This window comes from Sphaeramia orbicularis, chromosome 5 (genome assembly GCF_902148855.1).
Source record: "Sphaeramia orbicularis chromosome 5, fSphaOr1.1, whole genome shotgun sequence".
NCBI lineage: Eukaryota > Metazoa > Chordata > Actinopteri > Kurtiformes > Apogonidae > Sphaeramia > Sphaeramia orbicularis.
In genome coordinates, this window is record NC_043961.1 from 1618787 (window position 1) to 1635709 (window position 16923).

The window sequence follows — 16923 nt, forward strand, 5'->3', positions numbered from 1 at the left end:
AAACAAATAGACATAGGATGATCACACGTGCAAATATTTTCATGATGTAAATTTACTTTTTTCACATTAAAGCAGGAAATTTTGGAGTTGTTCTTATTTATAGGTTACTATACTAATATTTTCTTTGAGATTGAATTCGGCTGCATGTGGCTCCTGAGCTAAAATGAATTTAAGACTGTTGATGTTGATGATGCACGTTTTAAATTCATCCCATGGGCTGGATTAGATCCTTTAGCGGGCCAGTTTAAACTCACGGGCCGTATGTTTGACACCCCTGCTTTAGCTCATTTGGAGCCACAGTGGAGATGATGCTAGATGATAGTATCAGGTGGAAAAGCCAAAGAAGTCAGGCTGGGGTTGAAGTGAGTTGAATAAAATCAGACCTACAGATACGTAGATGACCCGATCATCAAACTGCAGCTACACTTCTTCTGATTCCAGATGTTATGGTTTTGCTTTTCTACCGGTGTAATAAAATCTGCTTGTGTTTGGAAGCACAGCTGACTGTGTGGATCAGAGTGAATTAACAGTCAAGTGAAATCACGTTACTGCCGGTGGGAGCGTGACGCAAAAAACACACACAAAACAAAAACAGTCTGGCAGGAATTCACACACACACCAGGACTGAGGCGCCATTGGCTGAGGCTGATGAATGGATGGTTGTTGACCAATCAGCAGCATGTGATCGGTGGATAAGTACAGCGATCAGCATCAGCCCAGAGCACTGTAACAGACACACCTCAACACACAAACACACACCTGTCTTCATCGTCCTCGTCGTCCCCGTCGTCTTCATCGTCTTTGTCGTCTTCGTTATCTTCGTCGTCATGCACAGCAAAGAACAGATCAGGTGAGAAAAACAAATGTCCAGTTGTGTTTGTGACGTTAATATTCACATAGAGCAGAGTCCACATTTCAGCTGCTACTTTATTTATTCATCTAACTTCACTGATTTTACACAAATATGATCAAAAACTAAAGCTGATCACCTGAAACAAAAGACTTAGATATTTACAGCTTTTAAACACTGCTTTTCTTTCTCATTTCAACAGAAAACTGTATGTTCTTTGGACTTTGACCTAAAATTTGAGAACATAAGATTTAGAAATTATAGCTACTTAGCAAAATTTTACTTGATGAGGATGTTGGTTGAATTAAAAACTAAAATCCTGCTGAAACATGGAACTGAAAAATGAACAGTTTGTGGGATTAAAACAGACAAACAGGCTGATGAAACACCTCATGAAGAAAAGAGTAAAAGTCAAAGCCAAAAACGTGTACGTTTAAGTGAACAAAAGTGAAATGAAATAGAAACAGAATCTTAAGACAGATTCAAGGCATGGAAGATGATTTTTTTTTGGCGACTTCAAATATTTTACCTTTAAATGTTTCTGTGATAATGTAGTTATGTTTAGTACAAAACGCTTTACTCTGTCTCATAACATTGTCAAAGGGACAGTATTAAAAACAGCTGTGTTTGAATAAAATGAAAATTATTGTTCATCATCTCCAGATTCCAGATAAAATATTATTAGACAAAGTTTTTATTTGCAGAAAATGTTCAGGTCCGACCTTGAAATTCCCTTTGGAAAGAGCTGAAAATGAAAAAAGCATGTCAAAAACTGCGTCTTCAGACAAAAATGGTGGACGTCCTGTTGGGTTTAGGATGTGGATGTTTGTCTGGATATGATACGTATTCATCCCAAACCCAGATTAGGCCAAACCTCATGCAGGATGTAGAAGACAAAAATGTAAAAGACACAATGAGGCGGAAACTAAAAACTGTTAACAAGATGAAAATGTGAAAACACTATGAGATGTAAACATAAAACACATATAAGATATAAAAGATGAGAATGTAAAAGACGCAATGAGATGAAAAGGTTAAAGATGCAACAAAAAATTAGACAAAACAGGTAAATGTGAACGATTTGACACAAAAATGTCAAGTTACGTTAACCATGGTGAGACCAAAATGTACAAGACATGACAGATGTAAAAGATGTAAAACAAAAAAATATAAAAGACGCAATGAGATGAAAATATAACAGAGGTAACAAGTGTTCAGAGAACGCAAACCTCCGCCAAACACCCCGAACGGTGTGCATGTGTGGATCGACTATTTCTGTTTAAATTCAACAGTTTCCAGGTTGTTCCATACAGCAGAAAAAGTCAAAGCTTGGTACCAGTCACGTGTCGGTCAAATTATATTAAATTCCAATCAATATTAGTTGAGTTCTAATTTTAAATGTGTGGTAAATGGGATTTTCAGCGTTAAATGTAAATGTCCACAGAGTCCACATTCCACAGTGGATGTGGACAATTTAGTTCCAGATACAAGAGACTGTTCGAAGCTACAGGTGGATCCAACTGGAGGCTAATCGGAGTTGTTTGGAATTTTTTATGAATTTTCGAAAATTGCTCTATGATGAGAGATAGGAAAATTATAGATTTTGTGACCTCGCTGTGACCTTGAACTTTGGCCTACTTGGCCCAAAGTTTAATGGGTTGGTCCCAGGGCCTAGGCCTATCTGTGGGGAAGATTTGGGAAAGATGGGTGGAAGAGTTTTACACTAAAGTTGCTAACAAACAAACACGCAAACAAACACACAAAGCATCGTGATCACAATACCTCTTGGTGGAGGTAATAAGATGAAAACGGGAAAGACACAAGTAGATTAAAAAATAAAAACTGACCAAACCTGATGCCACTGGGTGGATTCTACAGCACAAACAGGGTCTGAAAAGGGCAAAAACAGGACAAAAACCGTCCATTCAATCAAAAAGCTGCTTATTGAAGACGGGGGCAAATGTCCAAGTATTACTGAACAGTAATACATTCAACATTACTGAGCTGTTGAATCTCAGAATTATTACATCTATGCCAACTTTCACAGTAGACTTATAACAAATTTACATTAGTAGTTGGTTTTAGAAGTGTACATGTCATGTTCTATTTAGAATATTATGTTAATGTTTGCAATTAATATGTGGACAAAAGTATTTGGGCATGTTGAATTCAAGTGTTTCTTTTCTAACACTGATGTTTATATCTCAAATCTGCATGAACAGAACATCTTATGAGCTACAGCCATGTGTCCCAATATTTTTGTCCATATTGTTTAAAAACATCAACATGTAAAGTGAGATGTGAAGAAAGCAGATGGATAGTTGTGGTAGAAAATTATTTAGTCAGAGCCTGATGGATAAAAAGCCAGAGCCATGGATTAAAAAAAAAAAAAAAAATCGGTGATGGGAGAAAGGCATTTTGGTAGCAAAGATGACAATTTAAAGGAAACTAACCAATGTAATGATATTTATCCCAATATAACACTATATTTTTGACATTTATCGTGTTTTGTATACCAGAACCCTGTTAGAAAAGAAACACCTGGATTCAACATGTCCCAATACTTTTGTCCATATAGTGAACCTTTCAGTGTAACGTTGAACATATTGCAGTTGAAACTCTGTCTTTATCCGCTGTAATGATTAAAAGTATTTATTTGATCTGTAGAACTAGCAGTGCTTCATCAACACATAAACCAGACTGACATGTTCACAATAAATGGTTCCATGTCCTACATTTCTTGCAGCCTTTTGTGTCTTATATTAAAACATTTCTATTCTGTGTCTTCTTCTTGTTTATCAGCCATGATGAATACCAGAAGACAGCTGATTGGCTGATGTCTCAGACGAAACACCGCCCCCAGGTGGCGATCATCTGTGGGTCCGGACTGGGCATGCTCGCTGATGCACTTAAATGCCAGGACTCGTTTGCGTATTCAGATATCCCAGGTTTCCCTCAGAGCACAGGTTGGTCTTATCACCACAGCCTCCACTTAACGTCCATGTTCCAGTTGAAATATGTGACTGAGAACTCGGAACTTAGATTTATTTATTACTTACTGGTAAAAAAAAATAAAAAATACAAATCCTTCGTCTTTGTGATTTGTTTTGTTCACATTGTCATATAAAACAATAAGAACTCAGATAGGGCTGTTTTAAAATGTTTTTGTCCAGTTGTGTATTTCTACATTTTTAATATATTTTTTTTTTGCATTTTTGTTTTACATCTGTTAGACTTTTTTCATGTTGCAACTTTAAGGTTTTCCTCTCATTACGTCTTTTTTCTTATGTCCTTTATGTCCTTTACATTTTCATCTGCTTGCATCTTTTATATTTTCATGCTTTTATCTTTTGTGGTTTTTCTTATAACATTTTTGAGGTTTTCCTTTCGCTACATTTTTTACGCTTTTTTGTTGTTCTCTTGTGTTTCACATTTTCATTAAAGTTGCATCTTTTATGTTTTCATATTTTCTGTCTTTTTCATTACGTTCTTGTCTCGTAGCATCTTACATTCTCATGCTTTACATCTTTTACACTTTTGTCATTTTATAATTTTTATGAAACTACTAATATCTGTCTGGTTTCTTCAACATTCACTTAGAACAGGGGTGGGTAATCCTGGTCCTGTAGGGCCGGTATCCTGCATGTTTTAGATGTTTCCCTCTTCCAACACACCTGGTTCACATGATAAGCCTGTCATCAAGCTCTGCAGAAGCCTGATAATGACCTTCAGGTGTGTTGGAAGAGGGAAGCATCTAAAACATGCAGAATACCGGCCTTCGAGGACCAGGACTGCCCACCCCTGACTTAGAACCAAAAACCAGCCTTCAGTCATTGAATAGAAACGTGACATGTTTTGTGATAATTATCAGTGTGGACTAATATAAACATGTTTATTGTGTCATCCATCTCTGTCTGTGTTTGTGTTGCAGTGCAGGGTCATGCTGGTCGGCTGGTATTCGGAGAGCTGAAGGGGAAGTCGTGTGTGTGCATGCAGGGTCGATTCCACATGTATGAAGGACACTCACTCTGTAAGGTACAATGTGGGGTTTGGGGTACTCTTCAGGGTACAATGTGGGGTTTGGGGTACTCTTCAGGGTACAATGTGGGGTTTGGGGTACTCTTCAGGGTACGATGTGGGGTTTGGGGTACTCTTCAGGGTACAATGTGGGGTTTGGGGTACTCTTCAGGGTACGATGTGGGGTTTGGGGTACTCTTCAGGGTACGATGTGGGGTTTGGGGTACTCTTCAGGGTACGATGTGGGGTTTGGGGTACTCTTCAGGGTACGATGTGGGGTTTGGGGTACTCTTCAGGGTACAATGTGGGGTTTGGGGTACTCTTCAGGGTACAATGTGGGGTTTGGGGTACTCTTCAGGGTACGATGTGGGGTTTGGGGTACTCTTCAGGGTACGATGTGGGGTTTGGGGTACTCTTCAGGGTACGATGTGGGAATCTTTAGGGTATAATGTGGGAGTCTGAGGTACGATATGGGACCAGCTGGCGTCCCTGTGTCCTCGGTTTGCCAATGTGGAGTCACATCATCTGAACTGTGATTCACATCCATTCACTTGTGACATTCCACTCACAAACACAATGAACACAATGTCTTCACCTTCCAAAAATGTCCACTCCGTCATCTACCAACGCAAAATAGAACCAACACTAACACTCGACTGGACACCACTTCCACTACTCTGTGAACAGGGCACTAATTATACATTTTATTCTTATTTATCCATTTTAGCTAAGAGGTAATTGAGTGTCTTTACAGGGAAAGGTAAAGCACGAGATTTAACTTTCTAAGTTATTCCACCTCCGATTTTACTGATTTTGAAAATTTGTTTATTCGGTGACCCTCAGTTTTACAAGTGGTTCCAGGCACAACAAACCCCGCCCCTTGTACATATTGTATCTTATTTTGGCATTGATCCAGCTGATGCCATCATGTCTATGTGTGTGCTGATGTCAGCATATCAGTTCCCTCTATATATGTGCCAAGTTTGAAGTAAACTGAATTGGTGATTTTATAGGCATTTGAAATTTCACAAATTAGAACTAAATGGGAGATTTGAAAAATTCCTAAAAAATTTGACCTACTTTTCCCAAAATTTAACCACATCTTTTCTGGGTAACTAGCAATCTATATCCTCAGTTTGGCATGAATTAAACTAGTTTTGCTGCTACATACATGTGACATTTTTCCCACTGTAAGTAAAAATTGTTTTTTTTTTTTCCAAATTCATAAAAATTTTAACTTTGACCTACTTCTCCCAAAATGTAATGACATCTATTCTGGGTCACTGGCAATCTATAAACCCAATTTAGTATGAATTCAACCAATACATTTGCTGCTACAGATATTTGAAATTTCACCCATTATAAGTAAATGAGGAAAAAAAAAAAACAGTTTTGAAATTCATAAAAAATTTGAACTTTGACCTACTTTTCCCAAAATGTAATGACATCTATTATGGGTCACTGGCAATATATAAACCCAATCTAGTATGAATTCAACCAATAGTTTTGCTGCTAGAGTGTTAACAAACAAAGAAACAAACAAACCAAACCACAAACAGTACCCCTTGCCTTCCCTTCAGGGGGCGGGGTGCTTATTGTCAAAAGCTGCCATTAACCAATCAGAATCAAGTATTCAGTGAAGCTGTTTTGTAAACATCAATATGACTGTAATTTGCTGCATCAGTAATGATCCAGTCCTCGCTCGTCTGCACATTTCTGACCTCCTTTCAGATGTTTTCATAGGAAATACATATCACTTCCTATGTGATATTGCAGTACTAGAAATGACAAAAACTGCATCTTCAAAGTAAAATAGCAGACTTCCTGGTGGGTTTAGGGTTTCACCTCAAGAAACTTTTCTTTACGTCTGGATGTGATACAAGTTTGTACCAAATTTGGTTCATCTTGGTCAAACAGAAAACAGGGGCTGGATTTTTCTGGGAACTATGACCAACCCAAGAACCATAAGGGATTTAATATTTCACCAGTTCTCATTAGTGTAAATGGTAGTGAGTTTTCATGTACTTTAAGTCCCTTATTAACTCATCTTATTTAACGTGAGAATTTTTTTCCATAGTAAATGTGAAGGCATCGTGTCAGAGTTTCCAGTAAAAACACACATTAAAGCGGCCGAGTCACGGTACCACAGTCCAACACACATGACTGTAATCAGCAGCATGAGACTCCATTTGTAACAGGGTGTGTGAGTGTGGGCTCAGGTCATGCATGTGTTTGGTCACATGCATCCGTTTGAGGCTCAGAGCTACCTTTGTTTCCACGTATCAACACATGTGCAGAGAGCAGTGTGTCCTCTGGGTGGCGCTGTGTAGTGTAAACACAGTTGATGACAATAACATATAATGGCACTAAAACAGTGCTGGATGGATAACTAAAATAGGACATTTTGGTTTTTAAATAAGAAAATAAACAGATTCACTTACAACCAAGGTTATAACAGTTTTGGACTTTTCATTCTAGTTTAGTTTTATTTAATTTGGACTTTTTTTCTCTAATTCAGTTAGTTTTAATTCATTTTTAGAGCAGGTTTGCTAGTTTTTATTAGTTTTAATTAAAAAAAAAAAAAAAAAGCTTAGTTTTAGTTTAGTTGTAGTTTAGTCGTCTCTTTTCTCTTCTTCTCTGTGGTCGTATTCAAATAAATCCCAGACAGGACTCTGCTGCTTTAGTCTCCATGTTTCCAGGTAGAGTGGGGACCAGAAGACGACTGGAAACCACAAGTGAACACAAGTGACGGACTGTTAAATATCATAAGGCGACAGCAGAGAAAACTGCTTGAAGGAAATAAATCGATTTTGTATCAATCCGACGTTGACAAAGACGAAAATGAAGGGAATTTGATCCATAATTTTTATACGTTTTAGTTAGTTTTGTAAACACACAATAGTTTCAGTTAGTTATGTTTTTTTTCTTTTAATTACAGTTTTTATTTATTTCAGTTAACGAACATGTTTTGCAATTCTAGTTTTCGCCATTTTGTTAATAATAACCTGGCTTACAACAACACATCATAAATACAGTGAACATTAATATAAAACATATAAAACAGATCAAAGCTATAAATGAAAAGGAAAACAATGATATAATATAAAAAATAAAGAACGTCCCAAACTGCTGCTAAGTCATAGCAGCATCCTCGTGGTCTCCATGACGACAGGTGTTAACAGTGTCCCCTCTTTGTCTTTCAGACAACGTTCCCAGTTCGTGTGTTCAAGCTGCTGGGGGTGGAGACTCTGATCGTCACCAACGCCGCCGGCTCATTGGCTGACGGCCTCCAGCCTGGTGACATCATGATCATCAAAGACCATGTCAACTTCCCCGGATTGGTCGGTTTGAACCCGCTGTGTGGACCCAACGATGACAAGTAACGGCTTCAGCTGTGGTTGTCATGGTAACAGACTGAGCTGCTGTTAGTTTCTGTTGACTGATCCTGTTTGTTTGCTTACAGGTTCGGGCCTCGGTTTCCTGCTATGTCCGGTTGCTATGACAAAGGCCTGCGTCGCCTAGCGATGGAGATTGGTAAGCAGCTGGGCGTGGCCGGTGTGATGCAGGAAGGCGTGTACGCCATGGTGGGAGGGCCCAACTTCGAGACCATCGCTGAGGCAAGACTGTTACACCGACTAGGAGTGGACGCCGTTGGTACGAGTACTACTACTGTACTAATACTGACTAATATTTTTAACTTGGTTACTCATGTGTATGATTGCTGGGTGTTTGGAGTCATTGGGTCATGGGAATATGACAGTTAACTGCAATCATATAACAGATACACAATTTAAGATACATAACTAAAAAGTAAAAAATTATTAGACCATCAAAAGCCATAAAAACAGTGGTTATGCAATCCAGTCCTAACTCCTGTGTGTGTCATGTGACTAAAACAGACAGAAAAGAAAACATGGAATGAATAAAAGCACTGACATAGATAATGATGGAAGAACTGAAGTGATTTTGGTTATTATAAAAAAAACAAAACAAAAAAAAACACAGAAAATGAATAGATATGAGATCTTAAATTAAAATTCTTAAAAGCGATTTTTGTTGTGATCATTATATTTGTCCAAACAACTGGACTTTTAGTTGGAACAGGCATTAAAATGAACACGACATTGAAGAAAACAAGGGGTCTAATAATTTTTTCTGCGACTGTATGTACTACTACACAATGATATTACTAGCTGTACTGCAGGTACTTGTCAGTGACCACAGGTGTGTTCTCAGGTATGAGTACGGCCCCAGAGGTTGTCGTGGCAACGCATTGCGGTCTGAGAGTCTTCGGCCTCTCGCTGATCACCAACAAGGTAAACACACAACCACACTAATCAATACCTGTGATTAGTTTGTCAAAATATCTTACTGCAAAAATATTTATCTCGCTGTTGTGTGTAAAATTTTCATGTTCCTATGTGATATTAATTAGTTTTTCTACCTGTCAGTGCTGCACTCATATAGTATAAGTGATTATTGGTTATTGATTATTGCTGTGTCAGGTGGTGAAAGCTTATGAGGACTCAGACTCTGTGAATCATGAAGGTGTTCTGGAGGTCGGTCGGCTTCGCTCCCACACTCTACAGCAGCTGGTGACCGAACTGATCAGCAGGATGGAGATCAATAACAATAACACCAGTAATAACTGATCAGCAGGATGGAGATCAATAACAATAACACCAGTAGTAACTGATCAGCAGGATGGAGATCAATAACAATAACACCAGTAGTAACTGATCAGATCAATGGAGATCAATAACAACAGCCTTTGGACTTCATGTTGATTCGTTTTGCCTCTAAATTCAGCTCTTTAAATTGTCTATAAGTACTTCTGTGTCTGGATGGAAAACAGTTGAAAGGCTTTATTGTCTTCACGTTGACGTCTTCAGGTCCAGGCTCATTTAAAACGGTCTGATGTCACCAGTTCAATGGAAAATGGGAAGACTCCACAATCAAACCAAAATCATGGACTTCCTGTTGAGTTTACTTCATGGCTCCAAGAGGCTTCTGTACACATTTGGAGCTGATACATACTGTATGTTCACCAAACCTGCTCCATCTAGGCCCATTTAAATATATATATATTTTTCAGACCCTCAATGATAGCTAAATCATCACAGCAGCACCACTGATGGAACAGTCACTATTTTGAGCTTTCCATCATGTCTTTAGGTGAAGCTGATCAGACATGACACTTTGACACATGTCACTTGGGTCAAATCTCTGAGAGGAGTTTATTAAAGTGAAGCATCTGGACATGGAAAAAAAACTGGACCAAATGGCATATTCAGACCAAAATGGTGGACTTCCTGTTTAGTTTATGGCTCCAAAAGGCTCTTCTTTGCATCTGGTCCTGATGTACGTCTACATCAAACTAAATGGAGGAGCTCGATTATTGAAGATTGGAAGGACGTGGTAATGAGCCACTTTTCTGGTTAAACCTTCATAATTAGTTGCGACATCACATCAACAATATTCAACACAAAGTTCTTTAGATGATACTAACCCCACTTACATTCACTCTCTAGGAAGAGAATGAAGTACAACTGGAAAAATGCAAGAATAATGCAACAATTGCTGTTCCAAACCAACATGGTGGACTTCCTGTTAGGTTTAGAGTTTGGGCATTTTTTTTTTTATCCATCTGGACCTGACTCATGTTTTTACCAAATCTTCAAATATCTAAGTCAAACCTCATGAGGTGACTCATTTATCTGTTTTCTAGACTATGGAGCTATTGTATTACATCCAGACCAAAGAGGCCTATATGTACTTAACACTTGTACTTAATATCGATATCTGAAGAACAAAATCTCCTACCTAGAAAATGTAATTTTTTAAAATTTGTTTTCTTCCCTACTTGACAAATGGCATTCTGCAAGAAAACAAAGTTGTTTTTTTAGTTTTCTCAAAAATGTGCATTTTTCAGACAGGAGGTTTTGCTCTTCAGCCATCACAGTGAACATACGGATATAATTAGAATAAATAGTAGTGAAACCTGAACAACCTCAACATAAATATTTGGTATTTTTACAGTGTCAGTAGTCACAGTGTGTTATTGAATGAGTTGAATTCAGAGGTAAAATAAAACTGTTAGAAATCCAGAGACTTTTAGGTGTAAAATCTCACACATTTGCTTCCACACACAGTGTAAATATATATTTTTTATGATCTTTGCTGTAATAAACTTTATTTATAGCAACATGGTGCCTAATATTGTCTGTCAGGGGAAATGTGAATGTAATTATCATTATTGAGATTTGATATTAAGTCTACAGATTAATATAACAGCGATCAATCACTGTGTTTGATGGTGCTTTAATATGAAAACACAAAGATGTTTTTAAAGAGTCTTTTCTTGTACATTGTACATGTAGAATTGTGGGGTTTCATTTTGTAAAGAATGTCACTGACTTCCTGTTAATCTGATTAAATTGGTCAACCCATATCAGCTGCTTCCTGTTCATTGTCTATATCAGTGTTTTCAATTCATGTTCCTAAAAATGACATAAAAGACCATTTTACAGACATCAAACACTGTATATTTTAGTGGCGTCAACAGGGTCTCATTTGTTTCCTCTCTAGATTCCTGTTTCTTCATGCATGTGATTTTTGTCTGACTGTCTCTAAACTGGAACAAAAATGGTGCAAATCACTCTTTAGCAAAATCTGGGATAAAAGTGCAAAAGATGCAAAACCTTTTCAGTTTTCATGGTTAAAACGTTCTAATTACTACTAATTATATTAGTAGTTTGATCTGGAACAAATCTGACAACTTTTATTTTCACCATATGTTGCTATATAGGTATAAATAGTATAAACTCAATTTTTTTTTTTTTTTTTAACACTTTGAGGTCCAAAAAGTTGGGAAGAATAAAAAACGCAAACATAACAAAAGCTCAAGACCCACTATTTAAAATAAAATATGTATGTATAGTTTCATGTTCAGGTTGTATGTTTGTTATACATTTGAAAATTGAAAATAAAGACCTTGATCAAAAAAATAAAATGGATAGCACTGTGCAAAAGTCTTATTCCGCCTTTATCTCTGCTGTTCTTTCAGGGTTGAAATGATCATGCATATTTATTACGCATTCTCTTTTCTTCATAGACAACACGAAAATATAGGAAAAAATGTGCACATCCTAAAAGACACACAGAAAACTGAACTAAACGGGTTGGAAAGGTTAAAGTCATTATTTAGTGTGACCCCTAACCCCATGACAAGAAGCAGTAACAATTAAAAACATTTGTGTTGAATCAAACCTGGTATAAAACAAAGCAAAAGTAATGCCATGAAATTCATGTTGTCTGTATACTGTTTTTGTGGAATGTTTTTGTTTGGTGAATAAAACAAAAATTCACATTTGAATGTCATCATATTATATAAAATGAAGCCCCGCCCCCTGGGGATTCTGATTGGTTAAAGTAATGCAAAAATAGAATGTTTAGTTTCAAATTCCTCATTTCACCAAGTTGAGGTTTTCAACTGATTTCTGACCAAAAAGGAGACAACAGGTAACATTCATCAGACTGATCAATACAGCGGTACATCATCAATAACACTGATATGATCCAAGGCTGATGCTTCTGATCAGGAGACATGAGCAAACAGACTGATTTGACGTCTTTAAAACCTCTAAACATTGCTTTTCCTCGTCTGAAACAGGAGCAGGTTCAGAACCCACCTCGTTGCCGCCCTCTGCTGTACAGCTGTAAATATGACGAACCAGCAGGTGACCTTGGACCTCTTTCTGGTGGCTCTGGTGGTCCTGCTGCTGGTTTTAATGGTTCTGCTACTTTTCTGCTGGATCTACAGACGAAGTAAAAACAGGTTAGAAGTAACACACGACAAAATGCATGAAAAGTGCCTGCCGTGCTGCATTTCACCAGCACACATCCAATCACAGAGCTCACAGACATTTCAACTACACAAAAACTTCTCCAGAGTTAAAACATAAATGCCGAGTTTCATCTTGTTGTGAATCCTTGTTGTAAACAAGGTTCTAATAGTTTTGGATTTTTCATTATAATTTAGTTTTATTTAGTTTTGACATTTTTTTTTTCTCTAATTCAGTTAGTTTTAATTAGTTTGTAGAGCAGGTTTGCTAGTTTTTATTAGTTTTCATTTTCTTCTAAATGCTTAGTTTTAGTTTAGTTTTAGTTTTTTTTTTATATATCTTTTCTCTTCTTCACCGTCGTATTCAAATAAATCCCAGACAGGACTCTGCTGCTTTCTCCCAACTTTAGTCTCCATGTTTCCAGGTAGAGTGGGGACCAGAAGACGACTGGAAACCACAAGTGAACACAAGTGACGGACTGTTAAATATCATATGGTAACGCTAGATAAAATTGCAAGAGCAAAATGAATCGATTTCATAGCAATCCGACATTGACAAAGATGAAAACGAAGTGAATTTTATCTCTAATTTTTATGCGTTTTAGTTAGTTTTGTAAACACACAATACAGTTTCAGTTAGTTATCGTTTTTTTTCTTTTAATTATATTTTTTATTTATTTCAGTTAACGAAAATGTTTTTACAATTCTAGTTTTCATCATTTCATTAGTTTTGCCATTGGAGACACTTAGAGGTGGCTGTTGGACCCGAGAAATCCCACGGTCTGTGACAGGCTGGGACTGCGTCTCACCGTCTTCTGTCTCATTGTCTTTTGGGAAATAATAAATGGAGTGATTAAACTTGCATCGAAGTCTATGATTTCCTCTTTGATATCCCGACATGATCACACATGAACCTTTATCTTGTTTGGCTGGGATCAGACTGTTGTATGACCCGTAGAATGACCTAATGTGTGAGTTACACAAATACTAAACATATATTTACCTTGGGGCTGATTCAAGTCACCCCTGTGAGAGCAGTGTCACTCACAATAGCAGTGACTCTTTCCTCAAAATGGGCTGACTTCGTCCTCTTTCCTCCTTCCGCCTGTTTTGTCCTCCGCTTCATGTCCACCTTGACGTCATCATGTGATCATGCAGAGGGGAATCCCACCTGCAGACCCTGTTTATGCTGATTTGCATATTTAAATGTGGGCGTGGAGAGGGAGGAGTCAGGTAGTCCAACATATGCGCTCAATTCCACGCTGATTGGGATGTGTAAAGGAAATGTGCTTGGATTTGGGCGTACGCTCAGTTTTATTCATCTGGATTTTTTTGTGCGTACGGACTTTTCTGGATTTGGGCATATGCCAGGTTTCAGTATGAAATCCACGCAAGTCTGTGTACATGAGGCCCCAGGAGTTTGAGACCCTTGGTATAAACTGATGGGGCCAAGAACAGTGTGGGGTAGGAGATGTTCTCCTGGAGCAGTTTTTACTATATTGCTTAAAACCCCCTTCACACCTCGACTGCAACTAATTAAATAAACAACATAAAAACATTAAAAAAATAAAAATAAAACATTTGAGTCACCTGTGGAATGGACAGGACTGAAAAAACACCATCCAATCATTTTAACCAGTCCATCAAAATGATTGAATGGTGATATGTTTATCAAACTCAACTATCATTTGCCCCCCCATTAAGCTAAAACCAGACTCAGGTTTTACATCTATCAGCAACTCAAGTCGAAAACACAGTGATGAACTTTTAATATTCACACAACAGCAGCAAATAGAAACAAGCAGATTTTACAGGTTTTCTGGTTAAATTTATGACACATGTAGTTCTAAACCTGAGCAGGGACATATTTGTTATAATGTCACAACTGTTTATTTTTTCTTCACACTCTGATAATAAGTTTAATTCACTTCTATTTTTGAAAACAATATATTTTCCAAATAGCTCCTTAAAACAGACGCCCTTCATGTGTTGAGTGTCGTAACAGCAGAGTTCAGTCTAAAGATCCAAAAGGTTCTAGTTTTGGTTCTGAAAAGCCTCTGTTTCCTTCAGAACCCTGACAGAGCTTCAGATCACAGTAGGACAACCCACTGCAGTCCTGACTGTCAGAACCGAGCCACAACACGCACATCAACTCCTGGACCAGCTGCTGGACCGGGTCCTACTGTATGACGAGGCCAGAGTCGGAGAAAGAACAGAACCAGAACCAGCAGAGGAACCAGGCCTGGAAAATTCAACAGAACTAGAACCAGCAGAGGAACCGGGACCGGAAAATGGAGCAGAACGAGTAGAGGAGTCAAGAATGGAAACTGTACCAGAACCAGGATCAACAGAGGAACCAGGCCTGGAAAATGGAGCAGAACCAGGAGAGGAACTAGGACCAGAAAATGGAGAAGAACCTGCAGAGGAACCAGGCATGGAAAATGTACTAGAACCAGAACCAACAGAGGAACCAGGCCTGGAAAATGGAACAGAACCAGAACCTGCGGAGGCACAAGGCCCTGAAAATGGTACAGAACCAAAACAGGCACAGGAGCAAGGGCCGGAATATGGAACAGAACCAGAAACAGCAGAGGAACCAGGCCTGGAAAATGTACCAGAACCAGAACTGACAGAGCAATCAGCACGAGAAAATAGGACGGAACCGGAACCAGTAGAGGACACTGGGCCAGAGCTGAGAAGAACCTGGATCAGATTTGTGTAGGGTTTCAGCAGGAGCTCCTCTCCAGACCAGAGGTAGGTGGAGCCAAACACAGAAACAAAAAGAACCTGAAGCACACGGAGCCCTCAGAGGGACACGAGCAAACAAAAAATACACAAATAAATCAAGTTTCAGTAAAAGATGTGAGAGACCTAAAAAGCGGTCCAGACCAAAAGTGTGCGACAAGTAGAAACTAAGTAAAGAAAAAAACCATAAACGACTGTATAATGGGATGAAAATAAAAACGAGGCTTTAGAAAAACAGAAAACACATTTAGACTCACATTGAGTCTTCAGGTCTGGTCTTTATCCATTTATTTCTGAGGTGGATGTGAAACCTGTTTTGCAGCTTTTTTTCCAGCAGATGGCAGCACAACACACCTCTGTGTCTCCAGTCTGTCCACATACAACAAATAAGAACATAAAAAAAAATGAACAAAATAATCAATTACATGATCAAATGCACCAAACTATCAATAACATGAATATAAATGAACTAAATAACTGTAGTTTTATTATGATTTTTTTTTTTTTATCACACAGATTTAAAATGAAAGACACCTTCAGGCTGCAGAGATGGAGGGATGTGGAGCTGTTGATTGGACAATGAAGAGGATGCTGCTCTGTGATTGGCTGCTGAGTTTGAATGTCACAGGACTGAAGAAAATCAACCAACTACATAGGCTCATAGCAAACCAGAAATAAAGACACTAAGCCTCATTTGGTCACTATTGTTATTATTTGTGATTTTATGGATTAAATGTTGTAATAGATGATAGACAGATGTAATACCACTGATCTGCCACTAGGGGTTCTGGTGGTCCGCTTATATCAGAAAGTGTCGCAAATTTGTTATGAAATGGACAGTTTATTTTTTGATATGTATATTACTGCTAACAAATGGACAGTTTATTTTTAATTTGTGCATTATGGTTATGAAATGGGTGGTTTATTTTTGTTTTTGATATGTGTATTATTACTGCTATGAAAGGGACAAGCATTTATTTTGAAGTGAAATGCTGTTGCGAAGTAGACATTCTATCCTTGATCTGTATAGCATTTTTGTGTTTTGTGCGTAGTCACAATTTAGTGCAGGATTTTTGAGTTATTTACGGGATCTGACATAGGAATTTAGGGTGGGTAGAAGGATGGGGTAAGGGGGCGGGAGAATATAAGTTAAACTTCATCCCGCTCCTTTTCAAATGCTTTCCTTTCTTTTTATATAATTTTTGTTGTTTGGTTTTAATGTTATATTTGAAATAAATAAACAATTTGAACTGAAATTTCACATTAATAAATAATAGGTTTACGATTATTTCAACCTGGTCTGATACTGTTAAACAGCGACCACAAATAAAAAAAAAAAAAAATGAAAAAAAAAATTAAAATTAAACACAGCAAAATCTTTCAGAAACTATTTGGTATTTTTTCACCAGGAGTCAGGTTAAGCTTGTGTCCATGTTGTCATGTTACCCTGAGATGTTTCTGGTCTTTC

At 37.8% G+C, this 16923-nt stretch overlaps 1 protein-coding gene across 2 annotated transcripts; it reads left to right on the top strand.

Annotated features, from left to right (window-relative positions):
* The first annotated feature begins 735 nt into the window (after window positions 1-735).
* pnp4a (purine nucleoside phosphorylase 4a) lies at window positions 736-11318 on the top strand. 2 transcript variants are annotated; one of them, XM_030135434.1, is made up of 8 exons: window positions 736-850; window positions 3653-3816; window positions 4782-4885; window positions 8071-8246; window positions 8331-8521; window positions 9104-9183; window positions 9373-9489; window positions 9534-11318. In XM_030135434.1, exons 1-8 carry the CDS (start codon window positions 828-830, stop codon window positions 9561-9563), a joined length of 885 nt encoding a protein of 294 aa, XP_029991294.1. In that variant the 5' UTR covers window positions 736-827; the 3' UTR covers window positions 9564-11318. The 2 variants fall into 2 exon arrangements, with proteins under 2 accessions (XP_029991294.1, XP_029991293.1); XM_030135433.1 differs by having other exon boundaries at window positions 9373-11318.
* The last annotated feature ends 5605 nt before the right edge of the window (window positions 11319-16923 follow it).